Consider the following 19,278-nt stretch of genomic DNA (forward strand, 5'->3'; position numbering starts at 1 on the left):
CTCTTTATAATACATCGTATTACATTACATTATAATATTATGGTGGTATCTGTTTCTCTGAAGAATCTGGCTAAATGCAAATGTATTTAGTAAAGATTTCTTCTTTGGGATACCTTTGCCTCCACAACTTTGCTCCTGTTGACATACTCTTCTCTACTGCCCTCTAATGTCCCTGCTGCTACTCACACATAAGAAAACTCATTCTCCCCATTCTCCCAGAAATCTGCCCCGTCTATTCCCACACTCTGCTGTGTCATTTTCCCTTTAATTTCTAATAAAAATATATGATGTTTAATAACATGCAAATAAAGTTTTATAATGCAGGGAGGGAAAACAATAGCATTTACTTTCTTTTGCATGAGGAAGATTGTTATCACATCCTACGTTGGAGAAAAACATATTACACTGTTAAAATAATACAACTCATTAATATTTCATCAGAAATGCACTGCTATTTTTTGTTTAATAACAGAAATGTATATAAAGTTTTTCACTTGTGAAAGAGTAGGCAGTCTTCAAGCTGAAGGATCATAATCTATTGATGTTTATAGCAAAGCCCATCCAGACATTAAATTACATAAATACAATACTGAAATAATACAATAAAATTCTGACAAATATATGCAACTCACATTTGTATTATGAGTTAAAGTATCTGCTCATAAACTAGTTTATGAATACCAGTCATGAAACTCTCCATAATAATAAATGTACCTGGGTCTTCCTCATCAAGCTTTTGGTATATTTCTGACATTGTTTTCCAAAGAATAGGTACTACATCTTGATTCTGAGTTTGCTGTTGATCTTGATCTTGTCCTGGATCCAAGTCATTGTCAGATTCATCATCTGAACTGCTTTTAATGGAAAAGGCAAGTTTACCTACAACACATAAGTACAAGATGTCAGATCAACCATGGATTTGTTTTCTAAAATGAAAGATAGGTTTCCGATATCAAAGTTGCTCTAGCCCGAAACTAATAAATGCAAAGTCAAACACAAATTCTAGATTTTAGTACCAGAATTCAATCTGATTGTGGTACAGAACTATTCAGTGGGAAGTTCAAGAAAACGTTTTCAAAATTTCCATTGAAATGATAGTTTTTGAAGAGCTTTCTTATGATAATTACGAAAATGTGACAAACAATAGAATTGTATCAGCTTTCAGAAAACTAAATGAGTGCAGAGTGGTTCAACATACAAACACCGATCAGTGGAACATATCACATTAACAGAGGGAAGGAAAAAAACACATGATCATCTCAATTGATGAATAAAAAGTGTTTGATGAAATTCAACAGCCTTTCATGATTAAAAAAAAAAAAGAACCAGGAGAGAACTTCTTCATAATGATAAAGACCATATTTGAGAAACCTACAGCTAACATTATACTCAATGGTGAAAAACTGAAAACATTATGCAAGGCATAGCAGTAAAGACATCTAAATTGGAAAGGAAAAAGTAAAATCATCTCTGTTTGTAGATGATACAATCCTATACATAGAAAATTTTAATGATTCTATACAAAAAGTTAGAATTAATAAATGCATTCAACAATATAACATGCTGGATACAAAAGCAACCCGCAAAACACGTTAAATTCCTATATATTAGAAATGAACAATTTGAAAGGAAACTAAGAAAACAATTCTGTTAAATAAAATCATTATTTAGATAAACTGCATATGTTAAACAATACGTGTGCACAGAATAAGAAAACCTAATCGATACTTCAAATACTAAGAAATACTCTCAAGAATTAAAAGTACACATTTTCTACCATTTCTCATTTCAGTCCATTTATTTACTCAGAATATTTTCTCTTTCTCCAACAACATTATTACATTTTTATTATTCCTTCACAAAGAGAAATGGGACAAGCATTTTAAAAACAATTCAAAAGCCCTATAACAGTGTAAGACCATATATTACAGACCAAAATGAGAAATTAAACACGTATCTTTAAAAAGAAGGAAATGGATGATGAGAACTATGGAACTAATTACAGGTCTATTTAGTATTTTATGTTTTCAATGAAAGGACACTTAATGCACCTTAGTCAGAATTAGTCACTAATTTTTACTTAATGTTTTCTTGAGAAAAACATGTTTCTTGGCGATGGAATTATAATTTTATTTCTAAAAATTACATTTTAAAATTTCATCTTTATTTTTGGTTATCAATTGGCTAGAGTAGATGACACAAGTGGTCAAATGAAGCAGCAATGAACCGCTAAAGCAAATGCAGTAAATACTGACTATGAGAAGAATATGTGTCTCAAAAGATGATAATTTTTGCACAGAATATGTACGTGTGATTACTTTCTTCCCTATACTCCTCTGTTCTGGCCTACCGATCCAAAAGGGAACAAGAGGAAAGAAAAGCTTGATTGTTGGTGCTTGAGTTTATCAGAGTGACAGGAAAATTATTAAATGGCTTTGGAAATACTATACGTACAACAAAAATAACAGTAGTGAACAAAAGCAGCCTTCTAAGATTTAATGAAGATTCTCAGTTTGTCTGAAGAGTTACAAAAAATTCTAATACGAATAATAATTATAGCAATTATATTTTCAATAGCATAAGCTTGTATTTTGACAAAGGGAGGGTTTTTTTTTAATCTTCTAAATACTCTAAATGGTTGGTTTTTCAAAATGCTGTTTTAACAATCAATAAAATAAACATTTTCAGTACACAGGTCATTTTCTAAAATTAGGAATAGTTTTTCTCTGATTTTACATTCTCTTTTCTCTAATTTCACATTATCTTGTGAAATGTGAATATAAGACTCAAGTTTAAAGAATGAGCAATGCTATTTTATATTAATGTTTTTTCTTTGGCGAATAATGAAAAACCATTTATTGAATGCTCACTCCATGTTAGCCATATGCTAAATGCCTCTCATTCGTTACCTATTTAACTCCTTTCATACACATGAGTTAATTAGTGAGTAGACTTATTTTAAAGCTGAGCAACCTGGGCTTTAGAGAAGAAGGTTGGTAACTTACTCCAGGTCACACAGGTCATTAGTGACAAAGGCATATATATTTCCCTGACATAGAGTATGGGAAATGGTACATTAAGTCATGTCTAAATACCACCGACTATACCACAGAATAAACGGATTTCTGATTGGCAATATAGTAAAATCACTCACATGTTTCTAAAACATTTATTTTGACCTAAAGCAGTATGTCTCGGGTACTGCTCGATGGTCATCTAAACTATTTTATCCCTTAGAAAACCTCCCAAAATAAGTTTCCGCGGCAAACTTTGAATTCCACAAAGTTTTGACCTCTTTGCACTTGGGTCCCTCACACCCACCCTGCTCCTTGCACTGGCTTCATGCTTCACCACTGCCTATAGCTAACGAGGCACACTGTTAAGGAAAACATCTGTAGGGCTGAGCTTTTGTCAACTTGTGAATATCTTGGAGGAACATCCATTCCATCAAAAGGTTTTTTTCGTAAGTATTTGGGCTCTGCACATTACATTACACATGATCAAATGAATTTCCATTGTTTTGTTTCTCTAATATCCTACCCTACAAAATCTGAGTAGCAAGACTAAAGATGAGAGTCTATGGAATCTTTTGCTAACTCCCCCTTACTTCTACCTTTTTATTTCTTTAACCTTAAATGTAACCCTTTTGTTTTATTTCCCCTTCAAAGGCAAGGTGAAAAAATAAAATTATGTTCAGGGGTGTCCAACCTGCGGCCTGCGGGCCCCAAGCGGCTCAGGATGGCTATGAACGTAGCCCAACATAAAATAGTAAATTTACTTAAAACATTAGTTTTTGTGTGTGTGTGTGTGTGTGTGATTACGTGCCTCAATGTATTTAATGTGTGGTTCAAGACAACTCTTCTTTCTCCAGTGTGGCCCAGAGACACCAAAAGGTTGGGCACCCCTGATTGTAAATGATAAAGAACAGAGATTAAAAAAAACCAAAAACAAAACCGGAGCTGTGGCCACATCTGTCTTTATTCTGTGTATCATACAGCCCATCTCCTATTCTTTTTAACCTCCTAATTTTTATGATAAAATGTACACAACTGACCCTTGAACAATGAAGGGGTTTGGAGTGCTGACCCCCTGCGAAGACAAAAATCCAAGGGAGAGGGAAGGAGAGGAGAGGAGGGGAAGAGGAGGGATATAAAAGTTTTATCTTCTGAATAACAATGCTATCTATATCTTGCGTAGTGCAAATTTCAAAAAAAAAAAATAAAGATTTTCACCAGAATATCATAGGTAGATTAATCAGCCACTAGAGCCTTCTTCCAAAGCCAATTTGAATTTATATTCAATAGAGCATCTACAGCCTGCCTTGCACCCCCAGGGAGAGCTGACATACATTCACGAATCTGCAGGGTGCCTTGTGCCGATGAAATGTGGGCCTCATGGCAAACGCTGGAATCGTAGCAGTGCCTTCCTCAAGCTCAACAGAGCAAATGCAGTTGTCTAATGTTTACTCTCCTCCAAGTTTGTAAATCTTCCTTGACTGTACTATTACTGCACTACTAAGTAATTTTTAAAATAGTTTAGAAACAATTTCAGTTTTGTAATGTATTGCTTCTTCCGTTCAGTCCTGACTGGATACCTGCTGCTGTATGCCAGGTGTTGGTCTGGAGGCCAACGCTGGCCTGGCAGTCAAAGGATAGAGCACCCTGGTGTAAAGGCAGAAAATGCGGTATACGCCATCACTCACTGATCTGTGAACACGAATGCATTTACCTCCAGCCAATCATCTGAGTGTGACTTGTGAACAGAATGAATACTTATTTTGATTTGGGAGTCAGGGGCAGAAAGAAAAGGTCTAGTGCTCTCAAGCCCTCAAGGTAACACCATGCTGACGACTAAAGCTCAGAGGAAACATCAGAGCAAGGGCTGCCTGGGAAAGCAGAGATGGTAAAAGCAAAGAGAAAAGCCCGAAGTAGCATGAGAGGAGCAAGCAAAACTAATTCATTCTCTCCACAGTGCCTCAAGGCCTTGCTTTTGCAAACCATTTCGTTCACCTAAAAGAGAATGAAAATGCTTTACAGCCACCAATACTTGTTTTGAAAGACCAGTGGCATCTGACTGGTTCTTATGCGAGTACAACTAGGCGGCAGTCCACAACGGTGGTGGGAAAAAGCCGGCAAGATCCAAACTTAGTTTTGGCCAAGTTTTTGATGTAGCCCTCCCTGGCATTTTTTATTGAGACAAACCAGGACAGAGTGGGGACAAAAGAAGCTCCCAACTCCATCCCCCCATATACCTATATTGCGTTAGTGAATTTAAAAAAATGGGAGTTAGTATACTAAATAGGAGTAACAAACATTAATTGAGTACCTACTAGATAAGCACTTTCCATACATTCCAATTTAATGCCCATAACCACCCCAAAAGGGTTAAATATTATCTACCATATTTTACATGTAAGAAACCTGATATTCACTAAGATTAATTGTATTGCCAAAGTCACACAACCAAATTACAATATACTTAGAGGTCGAAGTCACATTTGACTTCTGAATGTATTCCCTTGCAACCTAATAACAGTAAAAAAGGAAATAGCAAAGTAAAAAATGTACAGTTTTGCCATTGCAATGTGGTGGTTTGCATGAATATACTGCCCAAGCTTTAAATGAAAAATTCAAATTGAAATTGCACTACTTTTGCTCAGCATTACATTCTGAAAATACACATAACAGGCAACGCTTCTCACATACAATAGTAGAGATAAAATTCTGCACTAAATTTGTGTTTCCAAGATAGCAACTGGTACCACATCCTTCTACATACTGTATTATTTCAGAAAGTAGCAGGATATCAACTATGAAAACTATTCTATCTTGTTTAAACATAGGCCTAACATAAAAACTTAATTTTGCACACATGGAACATGTTTTGACATTAAACAGAAGTTTATCAAAAATACATTTTAAAAAGCCTTTAGCAAAGCTGACTAAATGCTTGACTGTGATTGTTTGGACAAAGCTTTCTTGTGCCAGTGTCTGAGAGACCTCGCCCCAGTGCATGAACTTCCAAATTGCAAATGTGCAGAAACGAATCTTAGCTATAACTCACAGTTGTGCTGAACTGAATGAATACAATCACTTTTTAGCACATTGAAAAGCTCCTTCAACTGCTATTAAAAAAATACAAGGTAATTGTTGGCTACATCAACATCGATCGTTGTTACCTACTTTCTGGAGTTACCAGTTTACCAAGGGTCATGAATGGTAAGAGAGGCATCCAGACTAGTCTATCGTGAATGTTCAGAGTAGACAGTAAGCTTACTAATATGACTGGAAACCACCTTAAATACATGTTCTTAATATTCAGTTTTCTAACATGGGATAAACAGTTCAAGCACCTTGAACTGGGTTGAAAACCACTGATCTAAAGATTTGACGCTCTTTGTAAGTGTATATGAAAATTTTCATTTAAAATTAAAAACAAACATTTTCATTGAGATGTAATTGACATATAACATTGTATTAGTTTTAAGTGTAAAAATATTTTTGTATAATGTTTGGGCATCATTTTGGGCCCCAGGCTATGATGGACATATTACATTATTTCACCCTTATATGTGTTTATACATTTAAATGACTCATAATTCAATAAATGATCCTTGCTATTGGCTTTTCCTGTTGCACTTCCATCAATTCTATGGACAAGGTAAGACATTTAGCTACCTGAGTTTCCCCTTCTCCTGTTTTTTTTTGGGGGGGTTTCACAAATTAATGTCATTAATGATTATAAGAATCCTTAAAAGACCTTTTCCTTGGAGATAAAAGTATATTTGTTGCTCACAAATAGGAGTAATTTTGGGATAATTATAAAGTCCCATACTTATGTTGGAAAAAAACTACTGCACTAGTTAACAATGAGAGAAAACATAATTTCAAAAATGTAGGGATTCCCATTTCTACAATATTTTGGAAGAGATATTCAGTGAATTGTCTCCCAACTGAAAATTTAAGTCAAACACACATACAAACAGAGCAATCAGGAATCACTTCTGTGACCTTGGTCTAGGACACAAGCTACTAACGCGTACGCTGGCCACTGAGGCCTAACTGTCTTCACCTCAATACTAGTCTTATACAAAAAATAAAGCTTTTACTTCAGACAGAAGGACATTTCATTGCAGTTGTATAATTTGTTACTAATCCTGTAATGATGGAAGGTAATATTAGTTTTTTGCATTCTAATAATTACCCAGAACTGAGAGGTTGCTTTGTGGTTATTAAGGAGGGAATTTGCCACCATGTTTTAATGTTTTCAGTCAGTATCTCTGCCATGTCTTCACACATAGTGTTTTTGTTCATTTATTTTCCTCCACAGTTCCATATTTTCATACCCAGGCTGACTGATTCACTATTTTTCCATTTTTCTAAAGTTTCTTGACATAAAAAGACAATTTTGAAATCAAGGTAGAACTGGGCTTTGCCTCCCTAACTAGTAAATCCAGCCTATGGATTGTTTCTCTCTCACAGTTAATGGTATCACCTGCCTTAGTATCCAAAGTATTGCACAGTTGACTGTCCTTTGTCCTTTATCTCTCCACACCCAACTTTCATCAAATGCAGCGGCAGTGGACATTCTTCGGCATCAGTCATATCATTTGTTTTTGGAAATGAAGGCCTTATTTCTGTAGCTACTGGGAATGACGCTGGAAGATGACCATCAATCAGGTAAGCCCTCTTTAGGCATTGCCTTGCTTGAAAGAAGGAAGCCTTGTCCAAGGTCAAACCTCTTTCCGCATGTATCCCACTTTCAGTGACTGACCAATGCAGTAGGATAAAGGCCTAGTCCTCTTCTCTCAACTTGGGACACTTCTGAAAGGCCATCCTAGCTTCAGAGGCCCTGATGAGTTGACTGAAACCATCACTGAGCTCGTGTGGAAGCTCAGCTTCCCTCTGTGGCCAATACACTTTTTAACTTTCCTTCCGCCAGTGTCGATCACAACACATTTTGCCAATAAATGTCCTGAATGCTAATCTCCCATCTCAGAGTTTGAGTCCCTGGAAACCCAAGCTGTTCAAACATCATTTTCCCTTTTTATTTCTCTTGAAAGCGCCCTTCTGGTTTTTAATCCACTGTCACTGGTTGAGTTTGGTCTTCCCCTATTCTCATGTAAGAAAGGTCAGTCCTAGCTTTCTGTTCCATGGCCAAGTGGGCATTCAGATTCGAAATTCCACACGGGCACACTGGAAACCCAATTGCAACTCACTGCCGGCTGATGTGAAAATTCCAGAGCCATCCATTTCTCCAAATTTTTACCTACCAACCAATATGCTATCACACACACTGTAGTACATACTCCCAGTGCCCCATGAAAATAACCTCTGCAGAGAGATGCTCTGCACACCAGTGGTTCTGTATGATTCTTTTTCAGTGGGGACTCACTGCCTGAAGAGCAAACTTGAATCAATGATGGATAAGAGTTAGTGAACAAATACCCCAACCTCCTTGCCCTTTGGTGTGACAATTCCCTCAGGAGGTTCCCACTGAGGTTCCCCATGTCTCAGGGGTTATCTAATATCTGGCTTACTTTTTATTGACTTTCTCCCTTCAGCATCTTACAATAAGTAGCCACTGAGTGCCATTGATAGGTTCTGCGACTTTAAGTGGAACAACATAACAAAACCAATACTACCATAGGCTAATTGATATAAACAAGAGAGATGTCCTTACGCAGCCCATCGATGTTATAACAAAAGACTGACATTGAACAAAACCACATTATTTGAGGACCTGCTGTACTTCCCTATTTGCTCAGAGGGCTTCCTGTATTCATCTCTCAAATAAACTGCTTGCAATTAAATCCTTTTCTCTGGCTTTGCTTTTGGGAAAAGACACAGCTAATCTTAAGAACCGATCAAAGAGATTATTCCTAAAGGCTGCAAAATGAGCTCTCAGATATGATAGCCCTCTCTCACCCCTCCTGGCTGTCTTATATATTACCTCCAGATTTCTCTTTCTGTAAAGTTGACTCAGCGCCCTCAGTAATCCTCAATAGCTCCCACTGCAATAAGAAGGAAATAAAAACTCTGCCCAAGAAAGTCTGCCTGTATTTCTAACTGTATGTCACTCTGCCTTCCTGCCACATACACACGCACAGTCCAGACACACCGCTCTATTCATTATTTACAGAAAGTGCCTCCTCCGTGTTTACAATACGGTTGTTTCCTCTGCTGGAATGCCGTCCCCACCAGTGGCTGATAAATCTCAGTTCATCCTTTGAGGTCCAGATCAAAGCCATTATCCCTTAAGAAGTCCTCTAAGACTGCTACTGTTAGGGGTAAATATTTCCCAGTACCACACTCCTCAGTGCTATATGTACACTTTGAGTACGTCAGAGTGTTATCTTGTACTGAGATGATTTACGGATATCGATTTCCATTAACCAGATGGACTTCTTAGGACTCAAAAAGCTGTAACATCTATTTTTGTATCCAGTGGTAAGATTCAAAATAATGAACAAGCCTACATTCCAGCTCTGACCAATCAGGAAGAACATAGTATAAAGTCCTGTGGTATCGTGATGTGTTTTAACACTTTAGTTGCTGCTAGATTGTCAGGAAGTCCAGGGGGCCCAGGGGAGGGGCTACAGTGGTTAGAATGGCAAGAGTTATGATATAGTAGAGCTCAACCGAGTATTTGCCAACGTATAAGGGAAAGCATCTATTATAATCTTTTAACAGAGCATAACTGATTGAATGTTAGTTTTGTTCATAACTACTATGCTTATCAAGGCTTCCCCAATTGCGGGCTTTTTGTGAATAATTGTTATATAATAAAAACAGAATTGAAAATTACCACAAAGTGATCTTTTAAAGACCACTGATACCCACTGATATACTTCTTTAAACAGCACAAATAGGAACATTTTCATACGCTTTACAGTCTAGTTTTCTTTATATTCTATCAGGTTAACAGCTGTTCAGAAGCAACTACATTTGCACTACTTAAAATATTGCTGACGTCTTCCAATAGTAACATCAATAAAAATGGGATTAGCCTTCTTTACAGGCTCCCTTCCCCACATCGCAATGGCAACATTAATTCAATTCTGAGGGATCACCCTGGGAAGAACGATCACGATCATCTTTTGCAAATATTTTCCAAAATTATGAAGCCTGCAAAATCTTTTGTGTAGCCAGCAACCTTTGTTAATTCATCCTCACTTTACAACATACCCTGCGTTGCCTTTCACGTCCCCACATTCCGGCGAAAGGCCTTCAAACTAACACAGGAAGAGTCTGTATCTGGTTAGTGAAACTATCTATTGAAATTTTATGGTCTCAGAAAGGCTGCCAAATCCAACAAAAAATGACTATATGAAGAAACACATTAAGTCTGATTATTTAATTTTTCTTAGCTTTATTTCTATGACTTTAAGAGTCTGATTCAGACATTAGGGACTTTGTTTTGTTTAAGGGATTGATAAACATTGCTAATTCAACAATGTTCCACAGTTTGAGGTTCCTCTTATGTCCCTTCTCAGACATAGAACTCACTGCCTTTTATACAAAGTGAAACTGACATTTATCACATTTATCGAAAATAATGGCAAAAAGTTAAAATCCTAACACTAAAAAAAAACATTAGAATTATCATTTGAATATTAAAATGAATTTATATTTCTTAAAACCAATTTTAATCTCAATTATAAAAAAATGACAAAATGTGGTACTTCACTGAAATGCTTGGAATATAGCTCAAAATCTACCCATCACATGGAGAATTATTAATGGGCTTTGTAAAGCCAAATGTCTGCAAAGCGGTGGGAAGGTTTCAGAAGATGCTAATGACTGTGACGGTGGTGAAATTTGAGGCCAAGCAGAGAGTGGGGATGGGCAGGTCGGTTCTTCCCTCACAGCATGTTCTATTACAGTGGTAGTAATTGGATCACTGCTTGCCATTCTCAAATTTCCCTTGTGCTTGTTAATGGCATTGGCATCCAGTCTACTCTGTACTTTCTTCTTTGGTGCAGCTTTCTATAACTTTTGTGCTACCTATAGACCCTTTCCTAAAACATTCTTTACTGAGGCAAGCAGGGATGAGAGGCTAGTTCTGCACTTCTAGGGCATACAAGATTGCTACTAGGTGTATGCTTTCTATACCTCTAACTAGTATCTGTATACCTACATTACAATGATTTCCTCAGCAGGATCCAACCACCACAGGGCATTTAATTTTCTTCCAAATAGGGTAACTTATCCCTTTCATGAGTCACAGCCCCTCTATTCTTCCATATTACTCTTGTATACTTTTCACCACCTCTCCCTGGAAAAGCTTGTAAGACTAATCTTTACCCCGATTCCCAAGCAAGCAATTCTGTTCAGGGACCACCAGAGTAATTTGTAGAAATGAATGCTTTGTTAGACACACAGTAAGAAAACTTCATATCAACCAAAGACTTTAACCTATTGTTCATGTATCAATTAAGTGCATGTATGTTTTTCTTATACCTAGTCCTATAAACAGACATTCTCATAGGATGCTGTCTGGTTCATAAATTGGTATAACTATTTGAAAGTATCACAGTTTTAAATGTCAATTCCCTCAATTAAATATTTCTATTTCTAGGAATTTGTCCCACAAATAAACTTCAATAAATGGCTAAGAGAGCATAGCACTAGACATAAAATGTGGGCCCCAAAACTCTGATTATTTAGAAGGGTAAAGACTGAAATGGAAAACTAAATTTCCCTCTGGGTCTATTATTACAACAGGAAAATGTAAATGGCATTTTTATATCTTCTGTTCACATATCTGGACTACTGTGATAGTTAAAAATATTTTATTAATGGTTTGGTTACCTTTGAATATTCCACTTTTCAGAGACCTTATGTGTATAACATATGGACCTCTATCAGCAGGCCCTATGGTGATCTGTCTTTCTCCCCACAGTATTGGAAGATTTGAAGATACCTGGAAAAGAGAATTCAAAACCAAGAGTTATATATCAACATTTACATGAAATCAGTATAACAAGCCAAAAGCATAGGGAAAAAAATGAAATTTAAACACTTTCATTAACACTGTTCACTTTTAAATAAAAAGCAAGCCAAAAAATGCTACATACAGTAAAAGAAAAATATAGGACCTATGAAAAAATCGAACAAAAAAGATTCTTACAAAACAGAACAATTCAATTTTGGTCTATGACCCATTTTAAGTTAACTTTTGAACATTTAGGGGTCCAAATTCATTCTTTTGTACATGACTATGCAATTGTCTCAGCACCATTTTTTAAAAACACTTTTCTGTTTCATTGAATTCTCCTGGTATCTTTTTCAAAAATCGATGAACTATTATTATAAGGATTTATTTCTGCATATTCTATTCTATTCCACTTATCTACATATCTACCTTATGCTAGTATCACATCTTCTTTATTAATATAGTTTTGTAGTTAAGGGTTTATAGTAAATTTTAGAATCAAGAAGTATGAGTCATCCAATTTTTTCCTTATTTTACAAGATTGCTTTCTCTATTCTGTGTCTCTTACATTTCTATGTGAATTTTAGGATTACCTTAACAAATTCTACAAAAATGTCAGTTAGGATTTTGATACTGTGTTGAATCTGTATATCCATTTGGGGAACAATGTCAGCATAACAATATTAAGTTTTCTGATCCATGATCATAGGATATATTCCTATTGATTGGAAATTTCTTTAATTTCATTCAATAATGTTTTGTAATTTTCAATGTAGAAGTTTTGCCCTTCATTTGTCAAACTCGCTCCTAATCATTTTTATTATTGATGATGCTATTGTAAATAATTATTGATTTCACTTTGGATTGTTTATTGTGAACATATACATGGTAGGATTTTTTTGCATTGATCTTATATCCTGCAAATCTTCTGAACTCATGTATTAGTTTTGACAGCATATTTAGTGTATTTCTTATACTTTTCTATTTATAAGGTCATGATATCTACAGAGATATTCTTTCTTTTCAATGTAGATGACTTTTATTTCTTGTTCTGAACTAATTGCACTAGCTAATAATCCTCATCTTGTTCCTGACCATAGGGAAAAATCATTCAATATGATGTTAGTTGTGGGACTTTCATGGATGCCCTTTAGCATGTTGCAAGAACACATGAATATTCTCCAGGACAGATCATGTCTTTGGACATAAAATAAGCCTCAATAAATTACAAGGACTGGCATCATATGTAGTATGTGTTTTAACAGTAATGGAACTAGAAATAAAAAATAAACAAAAATTGGGAAATCCTCGCCCTGGCTGGTATAACTCAGTGGATTGAGCACGGGCTTGCAAACCAAAGGGTTGCTGGTTCGATTCCCAGTCAGGGAACATGCCTGGGTTGAGGGCCAGGTCACCTGTAGGGGGTACGTGAGAGGCAACCACACATTAATGTTTCTCTCCTCTTTCTCCTTCCCTTCCCTTCTCTCTAAAAATAAATAAAATTTTTTTTAATTTGGGAAATTTTAAATAGGTGGAATTTTAGACAACATAGTCCTAAATAACCAACATGTCAAAGAAGAAATCCCAAGGGAAATTAGAAAATATTTTGAGCCCATATTAATTAAATTATTGGGCATATTAAAATGCTTCCTTTCTTTTACTATACTTTTCAACTCCAGAATTTATTCTGTGTATTTATTGACACTGCCTGTTTGTTGAAACTTTTCATTAATTCTTCAGACTAGACTGCTTTTGGTTCATTGAACATATTTATAAAGGTTTGTTGAAAGTCTTTGTCTACCTTGCCAACTGTGGGTCCCTTCAGCTTCTAGTGACTGCTTATTGTCCTGTGTATGGGTCATACTTTCCCGTTTGTGTCCTTTTGTTTTGCCTCATCAATTTTACTGTTTTTGTTGAAAAATGTACATTATATATGTTATTACAGCCATTTTTGAAATCAGATCACTACTTCTCCATGTTTTGTTCTTTGTTGGTTTAGTGACTTTTCTGAACTAAATCTGCATTCACAGGACTGCGTGCCCACTGACATCCCTGCTTTATTAGCTTAGTGGTCAGGAACAACTCGTCACAGATTTCTTTAAATGCCTTGAAACAATAAATCATCAAAGTGTGTTATGGCATGCTTTGACCACTTGGGTAATTATTTATAACTCTGCCTTATTCTTCATTTCCAGCTCACACAGTGCCTGTGTCAGCCAGAAATGAAAAAACTGGCGTCGTCTCAGATCTTTCCTGCGCACGTCACAGCTCTGCACATGCATGTGGCCTGAACATTCCCCGGGGACATCTCATTCCCCAGGGACATCTCATTCCCCAGATCTTCCCTTCAAGTTTTTGGCCAAACTCTTGTTGGTCATAATTGTTATGGTAGCCTCAGGCAACTGCAATGTCAAGCAATAACTGTTGAACGGTTTTGGCAAATACCCTGAGGATAGAAATATAAAAATATTAGGAAGACCTGGGACACATGAACGGTATTATTGATACTTTAATGAAATAAAATTTAATTAATTTAATGGATATTATCCTTAATTACAGAAAGGGCTGCACTAAAAATGTATACTCTATAAGTAAAATAACCAGGTTCTTCGGTTTTATTTGTGGATTAGAATGATAGAAATATAGACTTTAATTATTGTTGTTTGTGAGAATAATTTTGCTATGAATAGAATTCTACTTCTACTTTTAATTAAAGTTAATATAGCATAATTATTACTTTTAAAAACTTACATTTTAAATAATGCATTCATTCTGAAGAATAAAGTATCAAAAACTTATAGATATGAGCTCCACCATAACAGCAAAATAAAATAACCAATGTTATGAAATTACACAGTTTTCTTTAACCTGTTTTCATCAAACTCTTAAGATAAGTTTCCTTGCTTACCAGTAAATTCTAAAAGGGGAGAAGGAGTGGTAGAAATATAATTTTTTTCCTTATTTTTAAATAGTAAATCTAAGTAGTCATGATTTTTTCCCTTCCTTCCTTCCTTCCCTCCCTCCTTCTCTCCTTCCTTTGTTTTAAATGCCACATTTTAATTACATTTGTATCTGTTCATTAAATAAAACTTCCTTGAAAACTATTATGTGCTCGATACTATGACTTATGCTAGCTATAAAACTATGGGTAAGAGAGACATGCCCTTTTCTCACAGTTCAGAATCTGGTGGCGAATAATAAACAGGCAATAGCAATATGAAGCATGTATGATCTTGAAACAGGCACCAAAATGCCGTGGAAGCACACGAATGGTATCTACTCCAGAGTTGTGGGAATGGGGGAGGATTTTTGAAAAAGTGTCATCTAGGACTTGTCCTAGACAATGAAAAGGAGTTAGGCAAACACAGAGACATGAAAGATAGGCAGTTGGACTGAGATTTCCAGATGGTAGCAAAAGGAAATGTTCATATACATAGGCCTAAGTGTTGCTGGAGCCAAAAGTGGCAAGAGATGAGGCTGAGCAGATAAGCTTTTGAAGGACAGTAAACGCCACTTTGAGGAGTATGTACTGCATCCTGAAAGGAAGAGATGACATGGAGGTGTTTTAGCAGAGGAATGACAAAAAGAGATTTGTGTTCATAGTGTGGATTCCATGTGCAATCCAGCAAGGAAGGAAGAAGAAATCCAAAGCACATACTTTCCAAGATCATAAAAAAAGCAGAAGGTAAATCCAGAGAATTCCCAGTCTTTGGCAGCATCCTCTAAAACTGAATTCAGGCGCCTGTGATGGATAGATATTTGAAGCTTCTTTCAAGGACTCTATTGAGCACACAACAATCTGTAGATCAGTACGGGAGTGGGGAGTGGAACATTTGTTTTGTGATTGGCTGAAACAAATCTAGCAAGGAGAGAGCTAAGTGTAAAACTCCATAAAAAATAAACATGCAAATAATAACGCGTTTCTTCACTTTCTCACTATTATTCACAGTAGTAAAAGACAGAATAACACTTTTGGAATTTTGTGTTTATAGGTTTCACATTAAAATTTCAAAACCTGTTTAAAATTCTTTTGAAAATACCTTGTATTATCTTGTACAATTTCTACAAGTGAAAATACACGTGACTCAAATAAATAGATTTTAATATGTCTTATGATTATATACTAATACTTAGAAATGAAACTTGTTTAGAACTAATTGCGCTTCATAATTGTGATGAATCTTAATACCTGTTAGACTAATAAAAAGTAGAATTCTAAACACTCTTTATGTGTCATTGCTTCGCCTAGTTAAATATAAGTAAATGATTTAAATTGTCATATAACTCAAAATACTCCTGCTAATAAAAAATCTTACCTCGTATGTCACCCTTTCCTTTGCATAATTAGGCACCATGATGGTTCTGTCTTCTCGGACCCCCACTTTACAGTTTGCAACGATGTGTTCCAAGGCCACGGGTCTTTTGCCAATCCCTTTCAAGGAAAAGATGTGCTCCATGCCATCTACCGTATTTTCTATAATAACTTTGCCCTGTGACAAATAAACCAAATTTCAGCTCTTCAGGAGTCACAGTTGGATGCCATACAACCTCTGCTGTCCTATTAATCTTGAATCTGAGTAATGCAATGAGCATTCACAGAGGTGTCAGCCATTTATTCTTCTAGTTTATGTATAATACCTCAGCTGAAAGACTAACATGACTTTCCTGTGAAAATCCCATTTTTCCCTTTACTTTTTCTAAATACAGAGTTTACATAGCAAGTACATGTGTGCTTACATCCTTGTCAAATAAATATGTCTTCAGAAATTAATTTCTGAAATACCAACTTCCTTAATGAATAAAAACAATAGGAGCATTGATTTTATTTTGTTATGCATTTTGTGTAAAAGTATCTAGATATAGGTAGTGGTGGCCAATGGCATTGTAATTTTCAGAATGCTTAGCCCTCAAATTAAAACATTTATTAGAGTTTCAAGCAGAGTGAACACAAATGATCAAGTTCAAGAAAATATAACTTATCTGAAAAAAGATTTACCATGAATTATATAGGTTAATATAATATATTATTGGCACACTAATACTAGGTAAATAGTATCACGGAGTTCATACCATAACCTCACATTCCAAAACAGGTTTGAATGTGAGAGGGTACTGTAAAGTTTCTCCTGGTCCAATAAATACTTCAGGAGGTCCATCAAATGTTTCTCCTTCTATAGTCACACGATATTTGCATTCCCTTTTTGTTTCATTAGTCTAAAAAGCATGAAAAAGGTAGATAAATATCAGAGAGATAGTATATATGAAGTTGAATTACATATTAATTCTTGGTGCTTTTCGTAAAATCATATATTGTATTTTTGAGTCTATGTCTTAAGAATCACCATTTGAAAGTCATATTTGTTAAGAACAACTATCAAAAATGTGAATACGAGGCACAAGAATGACTATATGCTCGTTCCGTGTCATACAGGAGCTTTGCCTAACAGGTTGATCTATGGGTTATTTCATATCTAAAGAAATATTCCCTTGTTGGACTTATTAAGGGTTTAAGTGATAAAATGGTCTTGGGGGTTACACATTTTACTCCTAATAATGGGACGCAAAACAGTGTTCTAACTGGTAGATTGCTTACACAGCAAAGGTAACATATCTCATCAGAGCAGTGTTTTGTGCTTTGAGCAGACTTCTGTTATATCTTTAATCATTAAACAAATAAAAGATAATTTATCAGTCAAAAAATTCAAAATTCCTTATGATTATATTACCTTCTTCTATGCTATATGATCGCTTTGAGTAATAGATAGCCAAGCTACAGACAATCATTGTTCTTAGTGCCCATAAACCCATCTTAATAAGATCAAGATCACAACAGAATTTGGAGCAGACTGATCAGAGTCCATTACTCTGCGTGGTGGGGCCAGGAGGCACAGCTTTTGAGTGGGAATTTGATGATAGGTTAAGGAAGTTAAAGTTAATTTTTTTACACAAAGAGATCCCCTTAATTTTTTTACACAAAGTGATTAATGAGGTGAGTAACACGATGACATTTATATTCAGGAATAAAACTCTAACTTCAATGTAGAGAAACAAACAGGAACAGATAATGCATTTAGAAATTAATAATAGTTCAAGATGAGAGGTTTGGAGGACTTTACTTGAGATGGTAGCAGTGAGAATGAAGAAAAATACAAAAAAAAAAAAGTTTGTACTTACTATCGGAATTTTCCGGGTAAGGGCTTGAAAGGTGGGTGTTTCCAATTTAATTCCAGTGGCTGGACACTCATCAGCCACCACTCCTTCAACGTAATACAGACGCACATCATAGTTCGACACCAACAAAATTTGGCAAGGGTAGCGTCCAGGAGGTACAGGAGTAAATCGTAAAGGAACTGCAAAAGATCCATCTGGAACTATGAGAATAATTTTAAAATAGTTGAATTAATTTAAATGGTATACACCCTAAAAATCATTTGGGGAAAAGCAATATTTAATATTATTATATTTAATTGTATAACCTAGAAGAGACCAGTTTATGTATGACATGGGAACACACCACCCCTAAATGTTCACGGCATAACAAGCAAGTTTATTTGTTAATGACAGACAGGTCGTTCATAGGTCAGAGGACGGTCTGCTCCCTAACGTCACTCAGGGACCCATGCTGTGAAAGATGTACCATCAGAAATACCTCTCCTCCTACCCCAACAGGTCAGGGGAGGAGGAGTAGCTAGGAGTTTGTTCATGGACTGACTTTTCAATGCTCAGCCCACATTACATTTAGTTGCCCAGACCAGTCGCATGGCTCTATCTAACTGAATGGGGGCTAAGAAATAAGACAGATATATGGAATATTTGGTAAGCATTACTGTTCCTCAGATTTCTGTGACTTACGGGTGCTGTGTCCCATAACAATCAAAATAATTTGCAAATTGACCAACAGATAGAAATAATTTTTTCTTAGTAATCAAAGGAGGCACAAAGAGCTATGTCTAATTAATACTTCTCATATCACCTTGTTATGCCATTTACCTTAAGTTAATTGCCTATATAAGTTTTTATGATGGGTATGCTATCTATGCTGGTCCTTTCCTTCCAAACAATACTACTTTTTCTCAGAAGATCAGCATTTTCTTATTCTCCATAAAATATGAAAGCCGTTATAAAAATTTCTCAACCCTAATGTAGGATGCAGTATAAGAATATAACAGAAATTTCACCTAATGCCAAAGTATGTAAATAGTACATGAAAAACAAATGATAAAAAAATATTTAGAAGCCTAATTCTGCAAAGTTCTCTCAAACCAAGAAAACAAATCAAGCTTACCAACCAATGGGACAGACCACTGTTACGACATTAATTGGTTATAATTTTAATTGACC

The 19,278-nt window shown here is 35.6% G+C and overlaps 1 protein-coding gene across 1 annotated transcript in view; it reads right to left on the minus strand.

The window, feature by feature from the left end:
• The window catches only part of CFAP47 (cilia and flagella associated protein 47), a 316,288-nt gene that overhangs the window by 86,237 nt on the left and 210,773 nt on the right, over window positions 1-19,278 (minus strand). Inside the window, exons 46-50 of the mRNA XM_053916952.1 lie at window positions 18,112-18,308; window positions 17,008-17,151; window positions 16,254-16,427; window positions 4,595-4,661; window positions 715-879 (exon numbers count right to left, since the gene is read on the minus strand). Coding sequence (XP_053772927.1) covers window positions 715-879; window positions 4,595-4,661; window positions 16,254-16,427; window positions 17,008-17,151; window positions 18,112-18,308 — 747 coding nt within the window. The remainder of the gene's footprint in view (window positions 1-714; window positions 880-4,594; window positions 4,662-16,253; window positions 16,428-17,007; window positions 17,152-18,111; window positions 18,309-19,278) is intronic.

The sequence above is a fragment of the Desmodus rotundus genome, chromosome X (genome assembly GCF_022682495.2).
Source record: "Desmodus rotundus isolate HL8 chromosome X, HLdesRot8A.1, whole genome shotgun sequence".
Taxonomy (NCBI): domain Eukaryota; kingdom Metazoa; phylum Chordata; class Mammalia; order Chiroptera; family Phyllostomidae; genus Desmodus; species Desmodus rotundus.